Raw genomic sequence first — 25079 nt, forward strand, 5'->3', positions numbered from 1 at the left:
AAACAGGGAATTATGTTTGTGATGGGAGAAAGGGGTTTCCCTGGAAAAGACTTCTCTTGGCCTTTCTGACTGTAATGTAAACCACTTACTTTAATGCGTTAGCTTGAGTAACATTGGCAGCTGTGGAAGGCAGGGACAGTTCTGTTTTGTTAAACAAGTTGTCCTGTGTGTAATGAATTAGAACAAGTTACTGTTGTAATCCAGTGCACTACTGAAGACTTTACAGAGTGTAGTCTGTTAAGACTGTTAACTGCCTGCATGCTTGAAAACTCTGACCAGAAGCTTGCAGTGTCTGACAGGGTGATGTTCTTTTAGTCAGGTTCATGTCCTTATTTAACTTTGAATGCTGTAGAGCCCTGAATTTCATAGTTGATGTCACTGTGGTGTGCACAGCCTAAATGTCTCCATAACCATATCTTATACTCCATTCTGCTTTTGTGCTATGTTATGGTTTCTTTATAGCTCTTGCTTTTTAAAATATTATTTTCTTTAAAATGTTGTAATTTCAGAATAGAATTGTCTTTGTGCCAGGTTAAAAGAAAACCATAGGCTGAAGCTTGTAGACAACAGATGCCTTCATCTAACCTTGTTCAGTGTTTTCTCGACAGTTTGAGCAAATGAGGATAATAAATATAGAATACACCAGTCCTACTCTTGAAAATGAATTCTCCTTTCTTGCTCATTAAATATTTGCCAAGTGGTGATTATTAGGAGTGATTTTGTGGAAATGGGTAGTGCCTGACCAGTATCACTTAATAGTGTGATGTCGTCATTTGCGAAATGCAGACTTATCGTCTGCTCTGGGATCATGCTTTTACAATAGCAGTTAGTAACTGAATCCTCTTTAAATTATCTGCTTATTTCTATTTTTGTATCTTGGTAATGGAATGAACTGCTCGGCTGGAATAGAGCAAAAGGACTGTTGTGTTTACCAGCTGGGTATGCTGTAGAAGTCAGGTGCAAGCAAAACAGGTAATAAAACGATAGAATGATCTGGGGGGGGGGGGGGTGAGGTGTTAGGGGGGATGTGAGTAAACATTTACCTGTTTAATGTCAGCAGATGTGGTGTTAATGCACCACCAAACTTAATATAATGAAGCTGTTCAGGAACTCAGTAGGTTCTCAAAGTTGAGGTGATTTGTCCTTGTAGTTATATGTGAAAGTGGGAGGTTTTGTTGTATTTCTTTTTTCCCCGTCTCCCTTTCTGTTCCTTATTGTTGCTGTTCAGGAACATTTTTGTGTTACTGAGAACTTAGTTGAAATACAGAGTAGGACAACTATTTTAAAGTATAAAAGGTTACAAGGTCTCAGACCAAGTAACCTCCCCCTATTTCTGGCATCCAAGGCATGAAAGTATTATTTTGATAATACTACTTGGGGTTTGCATGTATCTGACCTAAATATGATGTGTGGAATTCAAGTGATGAATTTTTTTCTAGGATTAAAAGGTTTATTGGTATTGCCTTTTAAAATGTTAATTGTTTTATAGCCAAAACCAAGACCATTGAAGTGTATGCTCTGTGACACATCTTTTAAAATAAGTAGTTTCTGTCAGGATGGTTCCAAGTGTATTTTAGAAATTTAATATAAGAATATTAGAACTCTGGAAAAAAAACCCAAGCACCTCACGTGCTGAAGTGTTTGCATATGATTTTATGTATTACAACAATTAATAGATGTTAGGAAAAGAGCAAGCAATTTTAAAATTTGCTGTAGTGATTAAGAGTTGACATGGTCTCAGTTTTAAATCTTCTGTCTCAAGAAAGCTACAATCCAAATCAAACATAGAAAGATGAGCTTGGAAGATCCAGGGAAAGTATTTTCATGTACCAGAATCCACAAACAAATGTGTACATGTACAGACACATCTATAAGCTGTTTGATATTGTCCCTTCTGCTGTTTGTAGTGTTAAGGAAGGGGAGTGCTGTGCCTGCTTTGTGCAAACTGGCAAGCGACAGCTGCACCTGTGGTGGGTGAAATATGCCCTTCTGTTGCAGTTCTGTGTCATACGGCAAGGTAGTTAACACTGTGGAACACTCCTGATGGCCAACTCTGTAAGTCAGGTCTGCAATAGCTGCGCAAGAGATGTTGAATTTATCAGTGATGTGAATATTCCCAGTGCTCATGGTACCCGTGTTATTTCTGCATATGGAAAATGTCTCCTTTTGCAAACATTAAACTTGGTTCTCTTCAAGTGCCTCTGCTAGGGGAGCAGAATTAAGCTGACAGAAATGTGTTCTTTGATGGTAAAGAAATGGGTAACAGTGCTGTAATTGCAGGAACTGGGTCACATAAGCTGCCTATAAGCACTTGGGTCCCTGTGATACCAGCAGCTCTGCAGGGCACATTCTGCTCCCGTTTTACACCTCTGACCAGCCTTTATAGCAGAGGGTGACACGGGGTCCCAGTGTCTGTCTGGGATAAAAGTCAGTTCTGTACCTGAGTTCTCAGTTTCTGTTAGAAGAGACTGAAGGGGTCAGTGGGCAACTAGGCACTGTGGCTTCACCCCTGCCCCAGTCTCTGTTTGCTTCTTGCTTATGTTCAGAGACTGTTTGGGATCCAGAATACTGTTTACAGAAATTTCTAACCCTCTCTGCTGTTTTCTTATCACATCAGATAGTATTGTTTTGCTTGAGTAATGCTCCAGGAAATCGTTCTGTGTATATTTTCCATAAGAAGCAATAAAGAACCTTTCCTAAGGGCCTCTGGAACCTCCTCTTGACTTCTCTTTGCAATAGAAGGTAGGGAAGGGGGATTTTGTTTAGGTTTTTGAGCTCAGTTTTACAAGCAGATCAGGCTGATCTAACAGTTCGCTGCTGGTGAAACGGGCAGTCTTGCTCCCAGCTGTGTAACCCTTCCCCATCTCCTGTCAGGCACTAGTGTAGCCTTTCCCCTAGCTGATTCATTTCATGAAGCCAGCAGAAAATGGTCTAATATCTTTATTAGTATTATTAAGAATTGGGAAGGGGAATCAACTCATTGGGAGGGCTTTTTTGGTCAGTAGTAGGGGCAGCAATACAAACATGTCTTATCATCACTAAAACTAGCAGTCACCTTCTGGATACCCTCTGTTTTAAATATATTGATTTGTGGAAAACAAACTCTTGAATGTTTTAAATGGAAACACAAGCGTCTCTCCGGAGTTTTATTCTGAGTGCAGTGATGATATGTTTTATTATTGTTGCTTACAAGCAGATACAGTGACCATTGGGTAAATGTTTAAGTAAGGCATTTGCTTAAGATCAGTCAATAATGAACTGAAATAATTTCCAGCAAGTCTCTTTAAAAGTAATCCAAAGTGCAAAGGGAGTTTGCCTCTGACTTGTTCAATTTACCTTTAATATGGAAAATTGACAATAGTTATATATACTCGTCAAAAAGAAAATGGTATGACTTAGTTCTAGGAGATATCTCAAACATTTTTTGGCACTATATTTTTGAGTTCTGAATTTTTTTATCCTATTGTGTACTTGGCTGTATGCCTTATATGCTTTTACTGTACTTGTCTCAAGGTTTCATCTGAAGAATAAACATGCAGGAATTTACAATGAATATACTCTTTTCCTACAGTGTTTGTGGATTTTGCTGTTTGGGTTTTTTTTTTTCCCCCCAAACTTACCTTTACCTCATCCCAAAGGTGACGTAGTAATTATAACTTAGCTTTTCATTCAAGGTGGATGACAACACAACTCAAAGGTACATGTAGAAGGGCTTTTTTTTCAAACTTGGTGGCTACTCTGCAGTATGGATTTCGTGAGGAGGTAATACATTTGTTTTTTGAAATGTGGTGAGCAAAGCTTACATTTTTTTTAAATTTTATTGTCCACTTAATAGATAAGCTCTGCATCACATTTTTCAGTTTTTTTTTTTTTTTAATGCATCTTCTGGATGTCAGTAATCCTTGTGTTTGCTTTTTTTTTCTGTTTTGTCTTTCTGTCTTGCAGATCATAAACTGAAAAGTCAGAAGTAATAAGAACATCTGTTCATTAAGGGGGGGAATATTACAGGTGAAATTGGACAATATTTACATGCAAATATTCTTTAAAACATTATGTTTAGGCTACTTCTTTAAGATAATGCAGTTAAAACTTAGGGGATTGTAGGTAAAGTAGATATCTCAATCTTACCAACACAAGGTTACTTTAGGATAGCTGAGAGAGGCACGAAATAAATCTTTACACTTGAAAGAGAGGGGGAGAGAAGTGATGGTATGGGGAAAATGTGAGAAAATCTAGCAGAGAAAACCAAGTGAATCTTCAGAAGATTCTGCAATAGCTGATTAAGGGGAGCTGTGAAATGCTGAAGTCAACAAGATTTAGAGAAACTCATTGCAAAATATGCTACTGTAAAACCATTCTGTCTCTGATATACTGGTAAGACAAAAACATAAAAGTATTGTAAATTCTCTGTGTCTAAAGTTGTTCACAGGTTTTGAAAGCAACATTTTGAGGGGGAGAGAAGGGTTTAGCATGCTGTTCCTGTTTGATTCATACTGTAGATCTCTTGCATGTAGAACGGATTTTAAAGCATACCTGTGGCACTGCTGTCTGCTTCTGTAACGTCTGTCAGCGATCCAAGGTACAGTCTGTAATAGGCTGGACAACAGATAAAATTGAAATCTCAGCACATTTGTAAGGATCCATTTTCTGTTAAGTAAGAAACTGTTATCCTTTTAAAAACATTCAAATCAATCGCTGGTCTAAAAAATCCAAAATAACACCCCGCTAATGATCAAGAAAGTATTTGTATGGTCAATATAGTAGTTACCAGCTGGATTAAATCAGCAGTTACATATAAAGATGCCATCAGCAATTCAGATTTAAGTTACAGAAAGATTATAATTTGAATGTTTTAACAGTTCTTCATTCTTCAGTTGAAAAGGAAAAAAAGTTCATGTTTCAATTGTGAAAGTTTCAATTTATAGGACATCAAACTGGTCTTTATGTCCTCTAGGGATATTTTTTTTTTTCTGTTTCTAATGAAAATGTGAATTGTAAATGGAAGAGGCAGATGCGACATGACATTTTTCAGTAATTTGTGATACTTTGAATGGCTGTTGGCAGTTTCTGTTGGCTGCACTTGTTAGCTGGTTTATGTCTTGATTTGTAGGCTTCCATGTTCCTAGTTTCTTTTGTTTTAAGCTCTTTAATAGTGGAATGATTCTTACCCTATGAGTGCTAGCTTTATATGTGCTCCTTCTGAAAAGTATTTCATGGATCCAAACTGAGGGAAAATAATTTCAACTATCTCATCTTAATTAAGGGCTCCTTTGGAAAGCCTCTTCATTTTCTGAATGGCTTTTAGTTGACCTTCAGGTAAGGAAGTACCACAAGTGCCTTCTTCAGTTGGTAATACATTTTCTCACTTAGTTAAGTGCTGTTAAAGAATACCTGTCATTTGGGGAGTAGCATTTACGGCTTTGGCTGTTTTATTTGACATTCATCTTCTTGTTCTCCAGCCAAGTTCTACAAAGTCCCTGCAAGCAGAGACCTTCCCAGACAAGAGGGTTCTCATCTTGTGCTTGAAGGTTTTTGGTGTTTGTGTTTATTAGTAAAGGAAAGAGAAATCCAAATGCACTACTGATTTGAAGAGACAGGTGAAACTTCTAGAAAGCCTCATTGCTTTAGCAATGGCATATTCTAAAGGTACCTGCCTGCAGCAGTTTTTCATGAGATGCTTTGGATATTCAACACTTGGTGTGCCCTCTCTATAGTCTGTATGATACGCTTTATATATAGATACCACATAAAAGTAATTCTTTAGGTTATTAATACCAGTGAGGTCTTTAGTGACAAGCACTTGTGTTGGACCCTGATTGCTTTGGAGACTTTCATTGCTCATTGTTAAGACCAGTATGGCAATATGAGCTTTAGATACTTCAGCATCAGGATGCTGCTGCAGTGTTATATTAGACACTGATCCAAAACTCTCTGGTGTCTCTTGGCATCTCTAAAGATGCACTTGGGGTGATCCTTGTCTAAGTTACTTCTTTGAGAAGGTGACTGAAGGAAGATTGGTTTTAGTTTCAAAATACTGTTTAACTTGAAAGCAGGAAAATTGGGAAGTAAAGCATATAAAAGCAGCTCATAACTTGTATAAAAAACTTATTTTCTCCAGTATATTGTTTTCTATTGGCTAGAATTAAAGTCTTTTTCCTTCATTGTTTTGGTTGAGGTTTCTGTAAAGTCTTATTTCATGGAAGAAGCAATGTAGAACCGAGTAGTTTAACTTGCCCAGAAGTTGATTAAATTTATACCATATACATTTGTAGGTAGATTGTACGCTTGGAAAGTTAACATATTCATGTCAATTACTGAGAGAAATGAACAGTATGTTAGTGCTTTGTCAAGTTAAAACAGAACTGACAGAGAGCAGCCAGTTCCATGAACAGAAAAAGCCTAAGCATATTCTCCATTTTACCTGAACATTCTTCTTCCACCTGGTTTTGGTTCTTCACTTTTCTCTATGGGTTGCAGTGGAGCGCTGCTGGCCCTTTCCATGTGATCTGGATGGAGCATTGCGTGCGGCCTTGCAGGTGAAGCAGTGAATTCTGTAGCTGCTGGGTGGTCTCCAAGTGCTGGCACAAGTGAGATGCTGGCAGAGGCTGTTTTGCAGCGCACCAGCTGAGGTGCTTGAGGGAAATTTGTGCTGTGGACTGCTTGCAAAAATTCCAGACAGTTGTGGCCTTGTCCAGTTTAAGTGTGTTTTAGGTGTTTTGTATCTGACTGTTGCCTTTGGGTTTGTTACCACTTGTTTTCTCTCTTCCCAACTTTTATTTTTTTTTTCTTGCTGTTTTTCAATGTAACAGCACCCTTAACAAAGGTAAAGGTTCATAAGTGACACTTGGAAATTAATTCTGACTTTGCAAATCAATGTGTATGTATTACATTTTTTAAATCTGAAAAGCATTTCTATTCTGTACTTCTCCTTCAGATTCCTACAAGAGTTATCTGTTGTTTCACAGAGATGTGAAAGTTCTAAAACTCAGAATTAAAAGCACTTAATTGTTTAAATCTTGGCAATTAGAGTATTAAAACACACTGTAAACATTTGTTGTCTTTGGAGTGAAAAAATAGGCCGATTCAGTTCAACTCTGAAGAATGCCATTTAAATGTAATTATTTTACTTATGATATCGGGTGATGGAGCTCCTTATGTTCCTGCCCTGTATAACAGAAGCATTGCAAACGGCAATTTCAGGAGTTGAAAGCTCAAGGGAAAATTGCTTGTTCATGCCTTGCCCCTGCTTATTTACCTTCTCATGCCTGTAACTACAGCTTTCAGAGTCCTTCTACTGTGTGCGCAGAGCTTGTAAAACTGCTACCTACATAGGGATTTAACCTGTGGTGGAGTTAGTTGGTAGGCTTGTGCTTGTGAGGTTTAGCTACCGTAAGTAGTTCCCACTTGTAACTGTGCAGTCCTCCATCCCTTTGCCTCCTATTGGCAGAAGTGGCTGACCCAGACCTACATCTGCATTATGTGGGGCTGTAAAGTGCTTTAACGTATAAACACGCATGGGCTGCAGGCTGCCCATGGCAGTGGCTCAGGAGCAAACACGCAACTTTGCTTATGTTCGAGGGAAGAAGGCAGCAATTTATCTTCTGATGCAGGGTAAAACAATTACATGGGTATCTTCAGCTGCTGCACGAGTCTAGTGGGAGTCTGCAGCCGAGAACATTTTCTACCCAAGTACTGTTGCACTCATGAGGCTTAACCGACTTAGGATTTCTGTGCTGAGTTTACCCCTATAGGTAATCCACTTTAACTTTTCAAGTTTTCCTGGATGAATCCTAAACTCTTGTTGCTTTTGGTTGGTGTGATGTTCCCCCCCCCCAAAAAAAAAAAAACACAACAAAACAAAACAAAAACCTCCACCTTTCTATAGGGATAGAGTAGCTATCTTCACATAGTGCAAATACGATGTTTCCCATAAAAGTGGCACAGTCATCCAGCAACTTGGGAGGAGCAACAAAAATAGAAACGTAACTGATTCCTAGCAATTGTCCTAAGGCCTTGTAGGGTAATAGAGTTAAGCCTTTCCCTAGTCTATCCATTTAAACGCCCAGCAACTAAGCAGGGATTTTCTGTGTTGCTCCATAACTGTTTCTGGGTTCTGTTTAAAAGGTTGGTGAAAACTGGGGTGTTGGTGTTCGGTGCTGACACAGTACAGAATTGGGCAGATAGATCTTTGGGCAGTTGTTTCAGGTTGTCCAACACAGGCAGAACCATACTAATCAGGCGTCATGCCTTTAAGGTTTATTTGGAAGGCTGAAATTGAGCATCTGAGAGGGAGTAAATCGCTGAATTCTCCAGAATTTTAACTATGGGGATGCCTGTGAAAATTGAGACTTGGATTTGTCAGGCTCATGCAATACAGTAACAGCTCTAGGTTTATCACTTTACCTGTCTCATTTCCTCTTGGAGAGAGGTTCATTAAATATCTCACTGCCTTCCGGGGTGTTTGAAATGTTTCACCTTTTTATTATTGATTTGTTTCCTTGTAATCTTACGATATTTGCTGGTCTGGAAAGCCAGATTTTCAGGAAGGACTGGATTGACATCCCTTTAGTCTAAATCCTTACAGGTCCTTGTTAAACTACCTTGAAAGCTGATTTTTTACAGGATTTAATTATTGATTTAAAGTTGTGGGTGTGGTTTTTATTTCATGTTTCATTTGCCTTTTTATTTCTAAAGGTAGGATTACTACTCAATAAAGATAATGTTAACTGAAAACTTACATATTAACAGTATCCTCTTTGATCTTACTCAGAGGCTCTGCAGGAAAGCTGTACATCTTCAGTGTCCTTCTGGAACTGGTTGGAAAACTCACAGTTACAATTTACATTAAATGGGAAATACTATTTGAAGTTCTTTGCCTGAATGCATTTTCTGTCAGTCTGTATCATCCTGAAGAGGAATGTAGTAAGATTGAAAACCTCAAGAAACTTTTGGAAGCAACAGTGATTGCATGTTTTCATGTTTTTACATAACTTAAAAGAATGCCTTTAGCTATGTTTTTTAAATGAAATATTTATGTTGGAATTATTAATGCAAAGTATTTTGTAGAGGGGTAAGTAGACAGATTATATTCTCTCAGCCAACCCAGTAGAAGAGAGCAAAAAGTGCATTAGGGGCTGGGGGAGGGAGGTAGTGTGATATGAATGTACTCCTAGGGAATAAACAAACATGTTGTAGAACTAGGGAACAACACTTTAAATGGTGTGTGTGTGTGGAGGGTGGTGAATAGCCTAAAAATGTCATGTTCCCTGTGAAATGTAAATAAATGACATATAAAATGCTATTCCTTTGTCATTTAAACGCAAACTTTAAAATGTTAAGTATTGCTCTTTCTTCTGAGGTAGCTTACTCAGCAATATCTTCAGTCATGAAAATCCCCCTACCTTTTCAGCCTGTAGAGGTGAAGCTGAAACGACACTGTGTGAACCATACTGAAGTATCTTTTTTTGGTCTCACATACTGGTCTTTGGCAGAGGCCAGAGCTCTGGCAGTTATGCAGTTGTGCACTGCACTTACTTGATGTGTATTGTTCAAAATGGTTGCCAGTGATGTTTCTGGGTAGCTCCAAGAAAATGGTCTGATGATACTTTCGTTAAAGAAAAGCTGTGCAAGCAGCCTTTGCATACACACTTGTAGTAAATGTATTGATCCTAGTAAATATAGTGATCATTTTGGAAGAGTTTTTATTAAGTTCCAAAGTTTAGAACTAAAGAAAACTTCTGTTATCTCTGTTATCTGCAGCATGATAGTGTCTGGTCTCCTAGATTGCTTGGGACCTGTAGCTGCTTGTAGCACCCAGGGCAAACCTTACCTCTTGTGTGACTGGGCTTACTGGACGTGTACTGAATATTACATCTACAGGATATGTGTTCTTGAAGTGCTGAATTGACATTGCTTGTATAGGTCAAGCATGCCATGGGTGAGCAGTACCATGAATGATGGTGTAATGCTTCCCAGAGCCAGCTGGGCTTGCTGCAGATGAATCTCTTAATGTATGGGTCTGTTCGCAGCCTCAAGCCTGCAGACTTAGCATTGCTGAAGCGGCTCAAGCAATTTGCTTGTGGCCATCCTCTTTTCTAAAAGGTTTTCATATCTGAGCAAAAAGCATGGTGTGGACTGGACACTTGCATTAATCATTTTAGTAGAGCGCAAACAGCGTGCATCTGCAGATTGAGCACTTATGCTTTACTACACCTACAGTCCTATTCTTGTCATGCTCTTTAAAGAGCTTACTGATACCATTGTGCTCATTCATGCATACCTCACCTAGAGTCTTTGAGAAAGTATCAAAGCCGTAGGCATTATGGTAGTCTGCTTCCTTTAAAAGTGAAATTTATAAGTGGTCCAGTATCAAAAGGTATGCAGATACAGGGATCAGTATATAAACTATATATTCATTGGAATTCTGTAATGTCCAGCCTAGTAATATAAGTATGTACAAATCCTCAGCTTGAGAGGTGTGTTTTGATTTTCTTACATAAACCAGCCCCAGATCAAAGCAATTGCCTTACACTTAAATGCAACCTTTTCTCTAGGTAGTAAAATAATAATCTTACGGAAGATTTCCTGTGTAAGTACTCCAAAGAGATAGATATTTTTAGAATGTCTCACAGTGGGCATACTTGTTGCTCCCAGTTTTAAACAAAGTGTACTTTCCAGAAGTCTATTTCATTTTGCTCTCTGGAAGTGAGAACTGGAAAAGAATCCATGCTGTAAATGAGTACATTTTTTGGTTTTTACAGTTTTAGAAATACATGATTATGGTCTCTTATAACTCTACACAGTGAGTTTTATTGGGCTCTTCTCAGTGAATTATCCTTGTCTCCACTTGGCAAGATCCAGAGGCTTATGATCTATGTTATTTCTTTCCTGCTTCTACTATGCTCGCTTTGAAAAAGTTACATTTTAAACTTTGGTTTATCCTGAGATCTTCTGTTTGTTCTAGTATCTGGTAGGTTATTTCATTAACTCAATTCAAAGGCAAAACAAAACTACAGAAGTCTGAAATTGCAGTAGTTGTCATCTATACATCTCTGATTATAAAAGCCTGTAAATTGGGTTACGAAGAAGAAGTGTTAGAAGGCTTGAGCACAGTTGTATAATAAGATAATGCTTATGACAGTGATGGTTGTATAATAATGCTAAGATACTGACAGATCCATTACACCTCTTGTTAAATGGTCTTGCTTTTGTTTTCTTGAGTGGAGGGGCAGTAAAAGTATTTGGTATGTGCCGTTCTTAAATCTTGTAAACTAATGATGTCAATTGAATAAAACTTACTCTATGCGCATATATGTATGAAAACACACGTGTGTTCATATAGTATTGAAAATTTTTATTTTCAAAATACTTTTGTTCTAATATTAAGTATTTGTAGTCCTCGTTACTTAAATTTTTGGAAGAAAAAAGCTTATGCTCTTGGTACGTACATTTCTCAAACTATCCTTAACATCCTGGAAGTTCTTAATGGGCTAACATTTTTTGTTGAGCTAACTGTATTTAAAATTAATTGCTGGAATCCTTGAGGAAGCCCTGTCTACAGTGATCAGTAGTTGGTATTATGAATAAATAATAGCGCAACACAGTCTCAGATGCTGTGGCAGAAAGCTATGTAACTTGCTTGGCCAAACACATCAATATCATAAATAAATGCAAATTTTTAAAAATTTCCTAACATTCATTAACTTTTGAAACAGCTTTATGGAAATACTGGCAGCTCTTCTGTTTGAAAGTCTTCTTAACAGAACTCTAGAAGGTGGAACATTGAGATTAATGTTTCTGTAGGGTTCTTTTACTGTATCTCCTGGGGTTTCTGGGATAATTGTTTTGTAATAAGTTTCTGGTGCTAATAACTTAAAGAATAAAAGCTGGGGGGGAGAGGGCAACTACAAAGAACCCAAAGTGTATTTTAGAAAGTCATTATTTTTGAGGTGCTGGGAGAGTTGGGTCATGATTTTGGAATGCATGCTGTTAACAAGGATTCCTTTGAAGAGCTCTCTGTAGCCCACTGTTAAAGGCAGTCAGAGACCAGCTATAATTAATACAGTCTTTCAAATTAGTGGTGAAATTCATCATCCAGTTCCAAAATCTGACCTTTATATCCTTCTCATAACAAAATACCACCTCTGTATCTACTTGGTAAGAGGAAGAAGGAATGCTTGAAGTGTACCTTTGAATGTTTTCATAAAAGAAGTGATGAAAAAGGAGTATGATGTAACTGGACGTACTACATAACCAGTGTTACCTGAAACAGGCTTATGACGGGACAGGCTTGATACAATGTCCCAACGAGTTACTCCGTGTGGATGTGCATTCTGTACTCTATCTGATAGAGAGGCAGCAATTAAATAGTTTATTATAGAAAATCATTTTTTGCATGGGGAAATTTGGGTTATTTTTAATCTCTGAAATCTGAGTGATCGCCCCAGTCTCTTAATAAAACTATTCACCTCCTGAATGGCTGTCAGACAGCAGCCATCTTCATGACTGAATGGGCTAGTGCAGTTGGCACTCTTTTGCTCTTTCTCCAGTTTCCTTCTGCTGGTGTGTTAGACCTGTCATGTAGAACTGCTTTGGACATTGACTGATCTATCACTAATTCCCTGTTAGTGATAATTATTTTGTCGTTTGGGGAGGGAAGGTGTATAGAGTAAACAAAACAAACCCACACAAAAGCCCCACCAAACAAAACACCACCACCCTAAAGATCCCAAGTAACCAAAACCCACACCAAAACCCCAACAAAATAAAACCCACAAACCTTAACTGTATTTGATGTACACCATTCTTAATCTTTTCAGTAAATTCAGGCAATTGTAGTTCATCTGAGGGTACAGATACGATTTCCTCCTCATGACTGGGTGACTCTAAAGACAAGGTTGGGGAGCAGTTTTCAAACTGTAGGGTGTTTGTTTTTTTTTTTTATATTGACTAAATCTGCTCTAAGTCAATCAGTGTACCTGGGGCCAGTATAATTAAATTTTTAGTTAATCTGTATGGTGTGGGTCAAGATATGCTTTAGATAAGCCTAATTAAGCTACAGTTAGCAGTCAGAGTCATCTCTGTATCCAGTTCTATCAATTTTCGGCATTTGACCCAAGGGTGATGTTACATGTGTAGTTGCATGCCAGTTCTGGACACAAGCATTGTTTTTTCTGTCTCACTTCTTCCTGTCCACGTGTAGAACCAAGCCAAGTGCAAGGTCCTACACCTGGGTCGGTGCAATCCCAGGCACAGCTACAGGTTGGGCACAGAAGAGATTCAGAGCAGTCCTGAAGAGAAGGACTTCGGGGTGTTGACCGATGAGAAAATGAACGTGAACCGGCTTCAGTGTGTGCTCGCAGCCCAGAAAGCCAACCGTATCCTGGGCTGCATTAAAAGGACCGTGACCAGCAGGTCGAAGGAGGTGATCCTGCCCCTCTACTCTGCTCTTGTGAGACCTCACTTGGAGTATTGTGTGCAGTTCTGGTGTCCTCAACGTAAAAAGGACATGGAACTGTTGGAGCAAGTCCAGAGGAGGGCCATGAGGATGATCAGGGGACTGGAGCACCTCCCATATGAAGATAGGCTGAGAAAGTTGGGGCTGTTCAGCCTGGAGAAGAGAAGGCTGTGTGGAGACTTTACAGCAGCCTTCCAGTATCTGAAGGGGGGCTATAGGGATGCTGGAGAGGGACTTTTCATTAGGGACTGTAGTGACAGGACAAGGGGTAGTGGGTTAAAACTTAAACAGGGGAAGTTTAGATTGGATATAAGGAGGAAATTCTTTAAGGGTGGTGAGGCACTGGAATGGGTTGCCGAAAGAAGCTGTGAATGGTCCATCCCTGGCAGTGTTCCAGACCACGTTGGACAAAGCCTTGGGTGGCATGGTTTAGTGTGAGGTGTCCCTGTCTATGGCAGGGGGCTTGGAACTAGATGACCTTAAGGTCCTTTCTAACCTTAACTGTTCTGCTCTGCTCTGCTCTATTCTATTCTATTCTATTCTATTCTACTCTATTCTACTCTATTCTAAATTCAGGAGAGGCTATTGATGTGGTATCCTGCTTTGTCCTGGAAGAGTGGTTAGGGTCTGAGCCAGGTCCAAGGGTGGTGTTGGATTGCACTGTGAGAACCCGGAACCGTCAACCCTAAGATACCTTCCATTGTCGCCTCTGAGAAGATGGTTAATGGAGTAAAACAGCGAAATTGTGTTGTTTAAAAGATACTAAGGAAACCCCCAAACTGCTAATCCCTGTGGGTGTCACAGCCCAATTGCCGGTAGGTTGTCTGCAGGTCGTGGTGGTAGGGCTTGTGGCCCTCTGACCCTTGCTGAGTGTCTGTTCTTCACCTAGGGTTTTGCTTTTCCTTCTGTGTTGCCAATCCTTAAATGCGTAAGGCTCACTGTGCTTTTGGCACCGTGCACTGCAATGCTGGGCAGTTTATTTAAAACTCGGTAAAGCGCGAGTAGCCTTTTATAGCCCTTGTCCATTCTAGTCGCAAGCCGCCGTGCGGCCCAGCTACGGCTCCCTCCGTCCCGTCCGTCCCGAGGGCGGGAAGCGCCGCTGAGGGGCGATGGGGGGCGGAGCCTGCCGGGCGGGGCGGGGCGGGGCGGGGTGCCGCCCGCCGGGCGCTGCGTCAGCGGGCGGCCGCGCGCGCGGCGCCGGCACGCTGGTCCTGCGGGTGCCGGGAGCTGCCGCCCGCAGCGCCGGCACCATGCTCAGCCTGCAGGACTCGCTCCTCTTCGAGATCAGCATCAAGTCCCTGCTCAAGTCCTGGAGCGGCAGCGGCTGTAAGTATGCCGCTGGCACCCGCAGCCGCAGCGCATATAGAAACTCACGCATACGCGTACATGTATATATATATATATATATATATTCTTTTTGTATGCTGCTGTGTAAAATTACGCGTTAAAGGCAGGTATTTAGCGGTCCCGTGTGCTGGTGCAACTTGGCATAGTGTGAGAGGTGGGCAACGTGCGCTTTCTGCTTCCTGCTTGTCATGTAAGATTATATATATGGATATATCTTAATTTTCTCAGGCTGCAGTTGTTCCAGTCTGGTGAAGTTCCTTGCACCATTCTGCTGTCAACGAGAGGTGACAAGGATGCTTGTCTCTGCAGAGTTACTAGATGCTTAGTTCTGCCAAGCTCCAGATGGTCCTTTGAGGCAAACTAGTCGTCCTCAGACTGTGTTTTACAGGGGGCATTATTTTTATGCCTCAAACCGTTATTATACCTGCAGAAAGTGCCTGCTTTGACCTTCTAAATGGCTGGGATCTAGAATTTCTAGGAGGACTTTTTGTTTCGATTGAACCAGCAGAGGCAAGGATGCTGCTCCCCATAAAGATAACGGTCTGTCCTCAAATCACCCCTTCACGCACGCCTCAATGCAGGGTCTCATCCTGGGAGCTGCTGTGCACTGTGTAGCAGGCTCTGCTGCCGTAAGCACAGCAGCTTAATGACAGCATACCATGAGATGATAAAGATGACGTAACTGTATGTCAGCAGAGTATTTCCTGTATCTTAATGTTCTTGTATTTGTAAAAATTGAAAAAGCCAAAAGCAGGAGGTATCTGGTATTGCCAGTTAGTGCTTCATATATTGCCGCATGAGGTGTACTGGGTTGCACAGTTTCCACTCATCAAGCACTTCATCAAAGTAACTCCACTGGGATTTTTACCACAATACAGCATTGTATGTTTCACTCGTCTTTCTCGTTTGAAGGAATTAGTAGCAAGTTTTGTATTTTATAGTTTGTTATGAATCAGTGTGTTATTAATCAGTGCTAGGAGAGCATACATGTGTTTAGTTTCTCTTTATAGCTTATTCAGACATGAGACTGCTTTTTTGCACTTACTGCTGTAATTCATGTTTGGGACTAGGAACTTCTAGACTTACAACTTCTAAGTTAAAGCAATTATTTCAAAATAGACATCCTTATAGGTTTTGCTTTTCACTTTGCTAAGTTTATGTCTTGCAGATTAACTTGTATCAGTTCCAAATTATACCCTGTAATAGTTATTAACATTCTTACTGAAATAAAGATAACCAGAAGTTTTTTCTGATACTTTATAGTAATAGTTGAGGTTGTCTCATGCATATGATTAGAAATCCTTAAAGTTGATTATAATAATGTGTATTGTTTCCAAATGGAAGTAAAATGTAGAATACATTCAGTTAGAATAAATTCAGTCTGCAACTAGATAAGCAATTGCTCTATAGATGTGGAGATGAATTGCAGAATCCAGATTAGGCAGTTATCAGTTGTACAAGATAGAGAGTAGTAATAAAAAAGGGTGTCTGAGGAGAGGTTATCAAGGATGCTATATTTTCTCCTTTTTGTCCTCTGTTATGTAAGCATAGTGGAGGAAGATCTTCATGACTCCTTCAGGAAGTGGAACTTGGATCATCTACCAACAAACTAATTTTCCATGCACACTGATTAGATAGCTGGAGGTTATCTCACTTCTGTTTTCCCCATGACTGTCACTCCATTTGTGAAAATTGCTGTGATCACAGCATCGCTGCGTGCCTGCTCTCTTAAGTGTGAGAGTTGCATTCTGAGTCTTTCCACTGTGCACGCCAGCCAGGAGCAGATCTCTCCACTCAGCCTGCACTGGGTGCAAGTACTGTGTGGTTTGCATGGATGGCTCAGTGAATTGAGCTGAAGTGGGAGAGCCAGTTGCTTTTTTCCTAAACTGTTTTCCAGTTGAGTGATGCAGTATATGCAGGCAAAGAATTCCGCAATTTTTATGTTGGGCCTGTGCTTGGAAATTCAGTAAACATTCATGCTAAGAAATTACTTGAGAAACTTCTTTCCTGTGTTTTCATAAAATTCTTATATGCAAAAGCTACTCTTTATGGCTTATACGATAACTTCAGAATTTTGTGTGCTAAAGACCATTAGAAGAGGATCCAGTATACTTGCATGCATTGCCATATACATAAAAATAACCATCTCTAGAGAGTGCTCATGTATATAAAAGAGAGGCAGCAAAGCTCCATGGGTCTGGTTGAGGGCATGCTTAGCTGGCATAATGTTGTTGCAGTGCTAGCTAAGGTTTTATTGTAGTTGATCTTCCTTCTTTCAGTAACAACAATGAAGTGACATTCATATGGCCTAGTTTCAGAATGCTATCTCTCTGCCAACCATTTTAGGCATTACTTCTTTTTAAATGGATTCAGGAATGTTCTTTTACTCCAACAGTGAAGTGAGGATGTTCCTGCTGAAGAATAATTTGCTTACTGAAGTTGTGGATGTAATGGAGGCTTTATACTGACTTGCCCTCAGGTTGCTTGCCTCCACAGTATTTAAGGAATCTTAGTTGTGATAATGTAACTTGATATTCTTAAAGTTTTGGATTCTGTTTAGTCCATTGCAGTTTGAATATGTAGTCTGTTCAGCCATTCCTCTGGTTTTGAAACAAAAAGACTTATTTTGATTGTTATTTATCTCGATTGGTGTAAGAAAGCTCTCATATTTTGTCCACAAAAGCCTTCGTTTAAAGGCTAAGGAGGTCTGAATGCCATAAAAGTAACTTTTGGTAATGCAGTATGTAGGTTCAAAAGCCCAGTGTGGTGCTGCACACAATGAAAAGCATTATGTAATGAATACCTTTCTGTAAGATACAACATATGTTTTAATGAAAACTATGAATATATTTCTGAGCCTTACAGTCTAGACAGGAACAACTGCTTTCCAGGCAACATTAGTACCACCCGAGCATTACTGCTTTCTTAAGAGCTCTTCTGTGTTCCTAATACTCACTCTATTAATAATCTTGTCTGGTTCAGAAATAAATAATTATTTCTGGGTAATTAAAAAAAGGAACAAAAAAATGCATCTGTTGTCTTTCTAATAAGGAGTACACAGCTTTCTGTGGCTGTGCTGCAGCTGTGGTGCGTCTGCCTGGTAAGCAGAAGGGCACACTTCTGTGGTCTCTGCCCTTCAACTCATCCCTGCCTTCTTCTGGTAAACCAGTGCTGGAGGTGGTTCATGAGGTTTTCAGATCGTCTTGTTCTGTTCAGCTTGATGCATAAGCTCTGCATATGTTTCAAGACTCATATGGGTTAAAAAGAATGGGGCTGCTCATAATGTTGCCCCTGCCAGAGCTACCTCGAGGTTATTGTCCTTGACCTTTCTTTGGTGAGGGTTTGTGACAGTGATTTTCAAAGTCCCTTAGACTTGTGAGCCAGGGAACAAAGTCATGGCAGGAAAGCGAGCTGTATCTGCCTGTACAGCAGTCATTTGTGAAAATGTGTTATAGAATCAGAAAGAAATGGAGCAACCTTAAAAGGAAGCGAATTGGAGCTATGGCTGCTGAGTCCTGACAAGTATGCGAAAACTGGGGAGCTGCCTGGTAGGTACTTGTGGTTCATTCGTTCTGTGAATGAAAAGAGCACTTGAAGAATTGCTTATCTTCCCTTAGGATTAACTTGACTGAAGATTACTTCCTCCTTTATCAACCAAAAATGGACACTTGGCTCTCAAGAGGTTCTGCTCTGATAATACTGTGTTTAACAAAGTAGATATAATGGATTCATTTTATCCTGTGGCTTTTTGTTTAATGACGGCAATGAAATGGTTATTTAAATGAGAAAGGTGAGGTCACTTTATAGTGCCATGATAGGAATGTGTATGAAAAAGAATCGTATGAATTGTGGAATAAAAGTTTTGTTGCTGGTCTTGTTCTTTAGAAGGAGAGGGGTGAGGTGGAGTGTATGTGACGGTGTGTATGGCTTTAGCGAAAGGACAGATTTGCTCCCTCTGTTGCAGTTTGGTAGCGGATTATACTCTTTAAGAACGACAAAAGCACAATTTGTCATTATTTTAGGAAGCATTATTTTATGATATATTTCAGCTTGTTTCCCCAGCAGCTGTTAAACTGCAAAGAAAAACAAAACCTGTAGACAAATTGATCTGAGATGTTATGTGATTGCTTGTCCTCCAAACTGTCCTTTGGGGTGCCAGTTATCAGTGGCAGTACTGTGCTCTAGAGAACTTTCAGACATCTTTTAATGGCAGTTTTATATTCCAGTGGCAAAATCACTGTTACTTCACAGTCTTGTTTTCATGAGATACTGTTTTTGTGCCTTTTCAAACAATAATAGTAATTAAATAATACAGTATTAAGTAGGGTGTTAACTTTATTTCTACAACATTAAATATCCCAAATAACAGTGTGTTAAGTCTTTCTGTAGGAAGCTTTTTGTTAATTGTAACTTTGAGTTAAAGAAATCATGACAATGAGTAGTCCTCTTGTATACTGAAACTCCATAGAATGTCTGCAGAGAATGTACCAATTTTAACTTATATCTTAAAAAAAAAGAAGTGACATTTCATATTGAAAGATGAATTCGAATGTATGTTAAGTTTTGAAAAACCTACTAAATTCCACTAGTTTTTGAAAAAAGTTATTTAGGTAGTAAATGTGCTGACAGGTCCCTGTACTGCTGGAGCAGCAGGTTTCTTCTCTGTAGAAAGTACTTTGTGCTTATGATGGCTTCTCCACAGCCTGTCAGTTATCATGGGAAAAGCAAGTTTTTGTCAGTAATCAACCAATAAAATGTGAATCTGTAGATCTGTTTTATTTTGTTTTGTTTTATTTTATCTTATTTGGATAATGGAGTGTAACCTCCATATTTGGCTCTACTTGTGAATTTAGCTGGCATTTTATGGTGGTCACTTGTATAGTACATCTTGGGGCACATAAGATCATGAGTCACTGCATTTCCTGATACATGGTGTGTTGGCATACATGCAATAAATGGAATGCCAGTAACATTAAAATTTGCTATGTAAGGAGAAGATAACTTTTCTTGACGTTTTCTGTCGTGGTAGGGTTGAAATGCCATGGTCTATAAATGGATGTAGGCTGGAAGAAGAAACAGCAAGGCTGTAAGTAGATCATCCAAACTAGTCAAACCAATCAGTGTACCATGCTGAACCTGAAGAGCACACAGTGTACCTAAGTGAAAGTTCTGAAGTTGTCAGGCTTTTTCAGTCCCACTCCATTAGAAGTGGGTCACGTGAGCAGGATGAAAACAAGGGAAGTTTTGTAGGATGGGTGAGCTTGTCACTTTTGCCAGAAGTGGTGACTTTGCCCCCAGCAGTGCAGCCTTGTCACCTTTTCACTTGCCAATACATTATTTAGCTTCTTCAGGCATAGATATGCTAGAATGAGGTTTCTTCGGGAGAGTTCCTTCTGTTAAAGCGATATGCTTTTTGCTAAACCCATAACTAGATTCTGTAATGATTCAAATTGCAAAAGAGAACTCTGCTGAAAGGAGAAAGCGCCCCAAATGCAAACCACCCTGTCAGCTACTGTTGCTAGAATAAACTGCATGCTCTGCATGGACTTCAGGAAAGCTCCAGATAGACCAATTGCAGCAACCCATATCAAATACCCCATTTCTGCTGACTTTTCTTTTTCTTTTATGCTGTAGCTCTTGTGCTTTTGTATTTGAAGGGGAAAGGTTCAGACATGAGAGATTTAATAGCATTTAAGAGGTCATTGACAAAACAGTATTTATTTGGAAAGGTGACTGCCGACTTCAGAGCACTCTGTGGAGCAAAACTGTTGTTTGCTGTGTTATATCCTGTTTGCATGTAGTTACAGGTTTTCCCCTGTACAGAAAGAGTCTTCCTCATTCCTCTGCAAAGAGTAATGATGTTAGTCAGAGGGAGCTTTCAAATTATGTTAGGTACAGTGCAAAATAAAGGGTGAATTTAAAGAGGAACAGGCGATTCTAAATCAAAAGGGGCACTCAGAACCTAAAAGACTCTGGGCCGTGCTACTGTAAACATGAATTAAGTGTTTGAACTCTGATGTTCTCAGTTGCCTGTGTGAATGTCACAAGCAAAGATTTATGTTAGTAGGTCTGGTAAAAACTACTTTCTGGTAGAAATTTCAGGGGAGTTTACTGAAATGTGATTTGTACAACAGGCTGCTAAGCTGCAATAATAGAATAAAGTAAAATGTCGAGGCATAGAATTGTTTCTTTTCATTTGAATATTAGAGTATTGATTATTGAAAAATTAAGGTATAGAAGTAATAAACTTTAAATCAGTGACTTTGCACTGATAGCTCTCATTAAGCAAATCCAGGAGCTTTTATGGACCGATCAAGAAGTATTTAAAATATAATGATTCTCAAAAAGCAGGAAGTGGAAAATGTTTCAATATAGTTACAGAAGTACATGTTTTATTTTTATCAGATTTTAGACTTGGTGCCCTAAATAGGGATAGTTAGAACAAACAAGAAAAGCAGTATGTGTAGGTCAGGTTTTACCTAGTTCAGAATAAATTAAAAAATAATATAAAACATTAATATTTATAGGTTTCCTGCTCAGGAATTAGTTAAAGTTGTAGGAGTAATTAATTTCTCAAAGAGATGTTAGGAAAGCACAGCATGGAGAGTACGAATGACCCCTGATTCTGCCCATCGGGCACAGCTGCCATGTGATTTGGGGATATTTTCAACTTTTCAAAGTTTCCTGTGTAGACAATTGCTGCAGAGCAAAATGCTGGTCTATAGAAATGCATGAATGTCTTAACCCTTGCAAATCAATGCTAACAATTAATGGATATTGGAAAGAATTTGTTACATTCACAGTGCTATCAAAGCAGAGTAAGTAGCCTTAAGAATTGTTGATTTTCTTCCTTTCGTTTCTTTTATTCATCATTCCTAATTGCTTCCTTTGTTCACACTGCTGAACTAGGACTTAAGATCGTCAGGTTAGGAACCATGGTGCTTGCGAGGATGCCAGTGCACCAGGGTCACTGGTCAGTAACAACTCAAAGGCTCTTAATGCAGCCAAGTGTTAGGCTTAGAAAACTGAGTGTTCGACATCTCAGTGGAAACCTGCCTTTTTTTTCTCTCTAACATCTTGTTTGTGCCGGCTGTCAGCAGGACACAGCAGTTGGGCCAAATATCACCAGATTTTTACTGTTCTTTCAGTTATTTCAGCTACAAACGAGGTCTTGTCCTGGAAAAAAGAGAGGCTGGCAACTGGCACTTTGTTTCTGTGACAGCAAAGCAAAGGAAGATGGAAGCTAACCCAGATGTACTGAGGTTTGACTGAGAAGTTAAAAGAATTTTTTGATAGCTATTTGAGACACTGTGGCCAGAAACCCATGATAGACTGAATAGAAATACTAAGGTGGAGTCATGCATTGTTCTGCTTGTCAGTGTATTCTTGTCTTTGAACCTCTCTCTCTTCAGAAATTAACAGGATAGGAAAAGAGGAAGGAGGAATCCAAAACCTAGAAATTCCCTAGCAGAAGTGCATGGATGAGAAAGATTGTGGAGTCTTTTTCTCTCATTTTTTTTTTCTTCTTAAATAATAAATTAAAAAACCCTGAAAGGGTACTACTCAAGCTGTAATTATTCTTCCAGAGGAAAGATAGTAGAAGTGTATCACTGATTCTGAGAGAATTATGTTAAACCTGGTTTTGCTCATTGTTTTACTTCACAAATACAGCAAAAGGTGATCAAAAGGAAAGTCATTCCACTGTTAAAAGTTTCTTGGCATCTGTCACTGTAGTGCTGTTCAGAGAATTGTTTGAATAATTTTTGCTTATTTGATTTATAGTTTGCACCTATCTTTTCTGGCTGCATTATCCGTGAAAGGGGATACTGTAAATGGAAAATGAGAGTGCTGTCTTGGAGAGGATAAGGGAAAACAAGAACATTACTTGTTTAATCGAGTAGGGGAAAGGATGACAGGACAAGGCCTTGGAGGAACTTAGGGAGGGCACCAACATTGGTTCTGTATTTTTGGAAGCAAGTTCATAAGTTTTACTATATAAAAAGTGGTGAATGGTGTGAATCATGCTGCCATTGAGCATGAAAACTTTTTGAGCTAAAGTTAAACCTTATTAAAATTTAATTTTGCTGTGCTAAACTGCTGTTTTCCTGGAGATACAAGTGTTCAGAATAAAAAAAATACAGTATGTATTGCTTATTCTGAAGACCTGAAGTGAGGAAGAACTGATTCCTCAGTTAATTTTAGTTTAGATATTGTTTACTAGATATATTCTTGCACTTTTTTTAGGTCTTTCTAAAGCTTTCGTATCTCTTCTGTACTTCCTTATCTCAAGCTTTTGTATTTCTTCCTCACTTCCTTACTGCTGCTAGGCCCATTTACATTAAATTATGCTGAGAAAAATCGTGTCAGGTCCTTGAGAATTATTTGGTTTCATTTTATATTTGTTTGCAGTTTTAATGTGAAGGTTATGAAGAATGAGTGTCAAAACGTGATAGTGAATATTGGATAGCTTTAGCTATTTGGGGGCTGGGAGAGGTGCCAGAGACCCATGAGGGTGTGGAAGAGCACGTATGCCATCTTGACAGGATCTTCTCTGTGGGGTTATCATTTCAGGAACCTCAGTCCCTGATTCCTGTGGACTGGGGGTTCTACCCAGAACCTGTAGGCTAGGCCTGAGTTAACCTTCCCAGTTACTGTCACTGTGATGTGTGTGTGCTTTCCATGTATCTTACCTAACGAAATGTTCTAAGGGGGGACAGGATGTTTCTAACCTTCAGTAGACTTACTGGTCTGTGTTGTTAACTTGAAGATGCTTGCTTGTGTGTGGTCTGTGTTGTGACTCCATTGAGGTGGCAGTGCCTTGTGAAGGGTCACAAGTTTTCATCAGCATCTACAATTAGGAAAAAACCTGGTAGATTTCTTGCGTTTCCTCTGTTTTCCTGTCCTGTGCTTCTTGCCAAGCGCAGCTGCTTTAGTAGGGTATTGATAACATACTTTTTGTGATTAAACACTGCTCTTCTCATTGAGTTGTGTGTGTGGCCATGGAGCAGCAGAGCATTCGTTGCTGGTCATTCTGCCTCCTTTTCTCCATCTGCAGAGAGAGAAAATGGTAATCTCACTCCTCTGTGGGTCTAGCAAACTTGCAGTCAGCTCAGAAGGGAAGTGGGCTTTTTTAGCGTGATTAAAACAGCTTGGTGTTTTATGGTGGCGTCAGTATGCGACCATACAAATTTAAACACTGCGTCATTAGGGAAAGAGATGTGAGTGATGAGTTCTGGATGTGAAACACAGATTTCTAGATCACTGGCTAAGAGTTTAACTCAGCAGAGACCAGAGCTTGTTATCATTTTGTGGTTTGCATTTGGTTTCCTTCCAGGTGTCAGGACCAGAGCACTCTGTGCTTTGAGGTCCTAACCCCTGGCCGAGCTCCATAGTTTCATCATAGTCCCACTGTGGCCAGACTGCTTCCCTGCTCTCTGCTTCTACCCTCTCAAAAGTTGTTCCTTTGTTAATCTAATCTGTGTTTTGTTACTGTAGAATGATTAATGAGATAATGCTTTCTTAGGATACATAAATATTTTGCCTGTGTAGCTGATAGACTGAGGACGCTTGAGATCCAAAATCTTAACCAGAAAAGGTGAGATTTCTGGGGTTGAGTGTGAATAGCTGGCCAACACATAAAATCAGTTTTGTTAATAGTATATTTGAGTAAGAATGAGCCAAGTAGTGCCCTGTTTTCAAATAATGCTACCAGTATATTTCCATATTGCAGCTTGGGAGATGGCAGCATTGGCTGGCTATCTGCTAATTCTGGTCACTAACCTAAGCGACTCTATTACTGTTTTTCACCAGTAGCAGTAGTAAGGACCATTATAGAGAATACAGCCATTTATTAGTGATACCCTTTATGAGGAAATTTTGCCCTCTGCACCTGAAGAAGGCCAGATGTTGAGGAATTTTTAAAGCATAACCATAATAGTTTCATACTTTCTTCCAGTATATTTCTTCTTTTTATTTTTCGTAGTGAATTGTATAATCTAAATACCATGAAAATTCTGCTGCTGTCATTAATGGCCAAACCGTAAGTTGGTGTGGGTGCATGCAGTTAGATGCCTAGTTACTTTTCAAGCCTCAAAACCCGGTATTATTCTGATGATTTCAGTTCTGAATGTAGCTGTGATACAGTTCTCCTGTCTCTTCACAGGCAGCTCTCTTTAAAGTATGGTTGTATCTTTTACCATATTTTTATTCCTGACCATCAGCCTGGAAGACTTCAGAACAGATTTTATCATACTGCATTTTGTAGGCGAGCGTCTCT

At 39.5% G+C, this 25079-nt stretch overlaps 1 protein-coding gene across 13 annotated transcripts in view; it reads left to right on the plus strand.

Annotated features, from left to right (window-relative positions):
- Window positions 1–25079, plus strand: part of FRYL (FRY like transcription coactivator) — a 162387-nt gene that overhangs the window by 27052 nt on the left and 110256 nt on the right. For 10 of the 13 annotated variants that reach the window (XM_062605937.1, XM_062605758.1, XM_062606095.1 and 7 more), the window contains exon 2: window positions 18259–18351. The exons of the other annotated variants lie outside the window; for them this stretch is intronic. In XM_062605937.1, the coding sequence (XP_062461921.1) occupies window positions 18259–18351 (93 nt within the window). The remainder of the gene's footprint in view (window positions 1–18258; window positions 18352–25079) is intronic. 13 annotated transcript variants of the gene reach the window in all.

Source organism: Pezoporus occidentalis, unplaced genomic scaffold (assembly GCF_034315485.1).
Source record: "Pezoporus occidentalis ecotype Australia unplaced genomic scaffold, CSIRO_AGI_Poc_V1 ctg1, whole genome shotgun sequence".
NCBI lineage: Eukaryota > Metazoa > Chordata > Aves > Psittaciformes > Psittacidae > Pezoporus > Pezoporus occidentalis.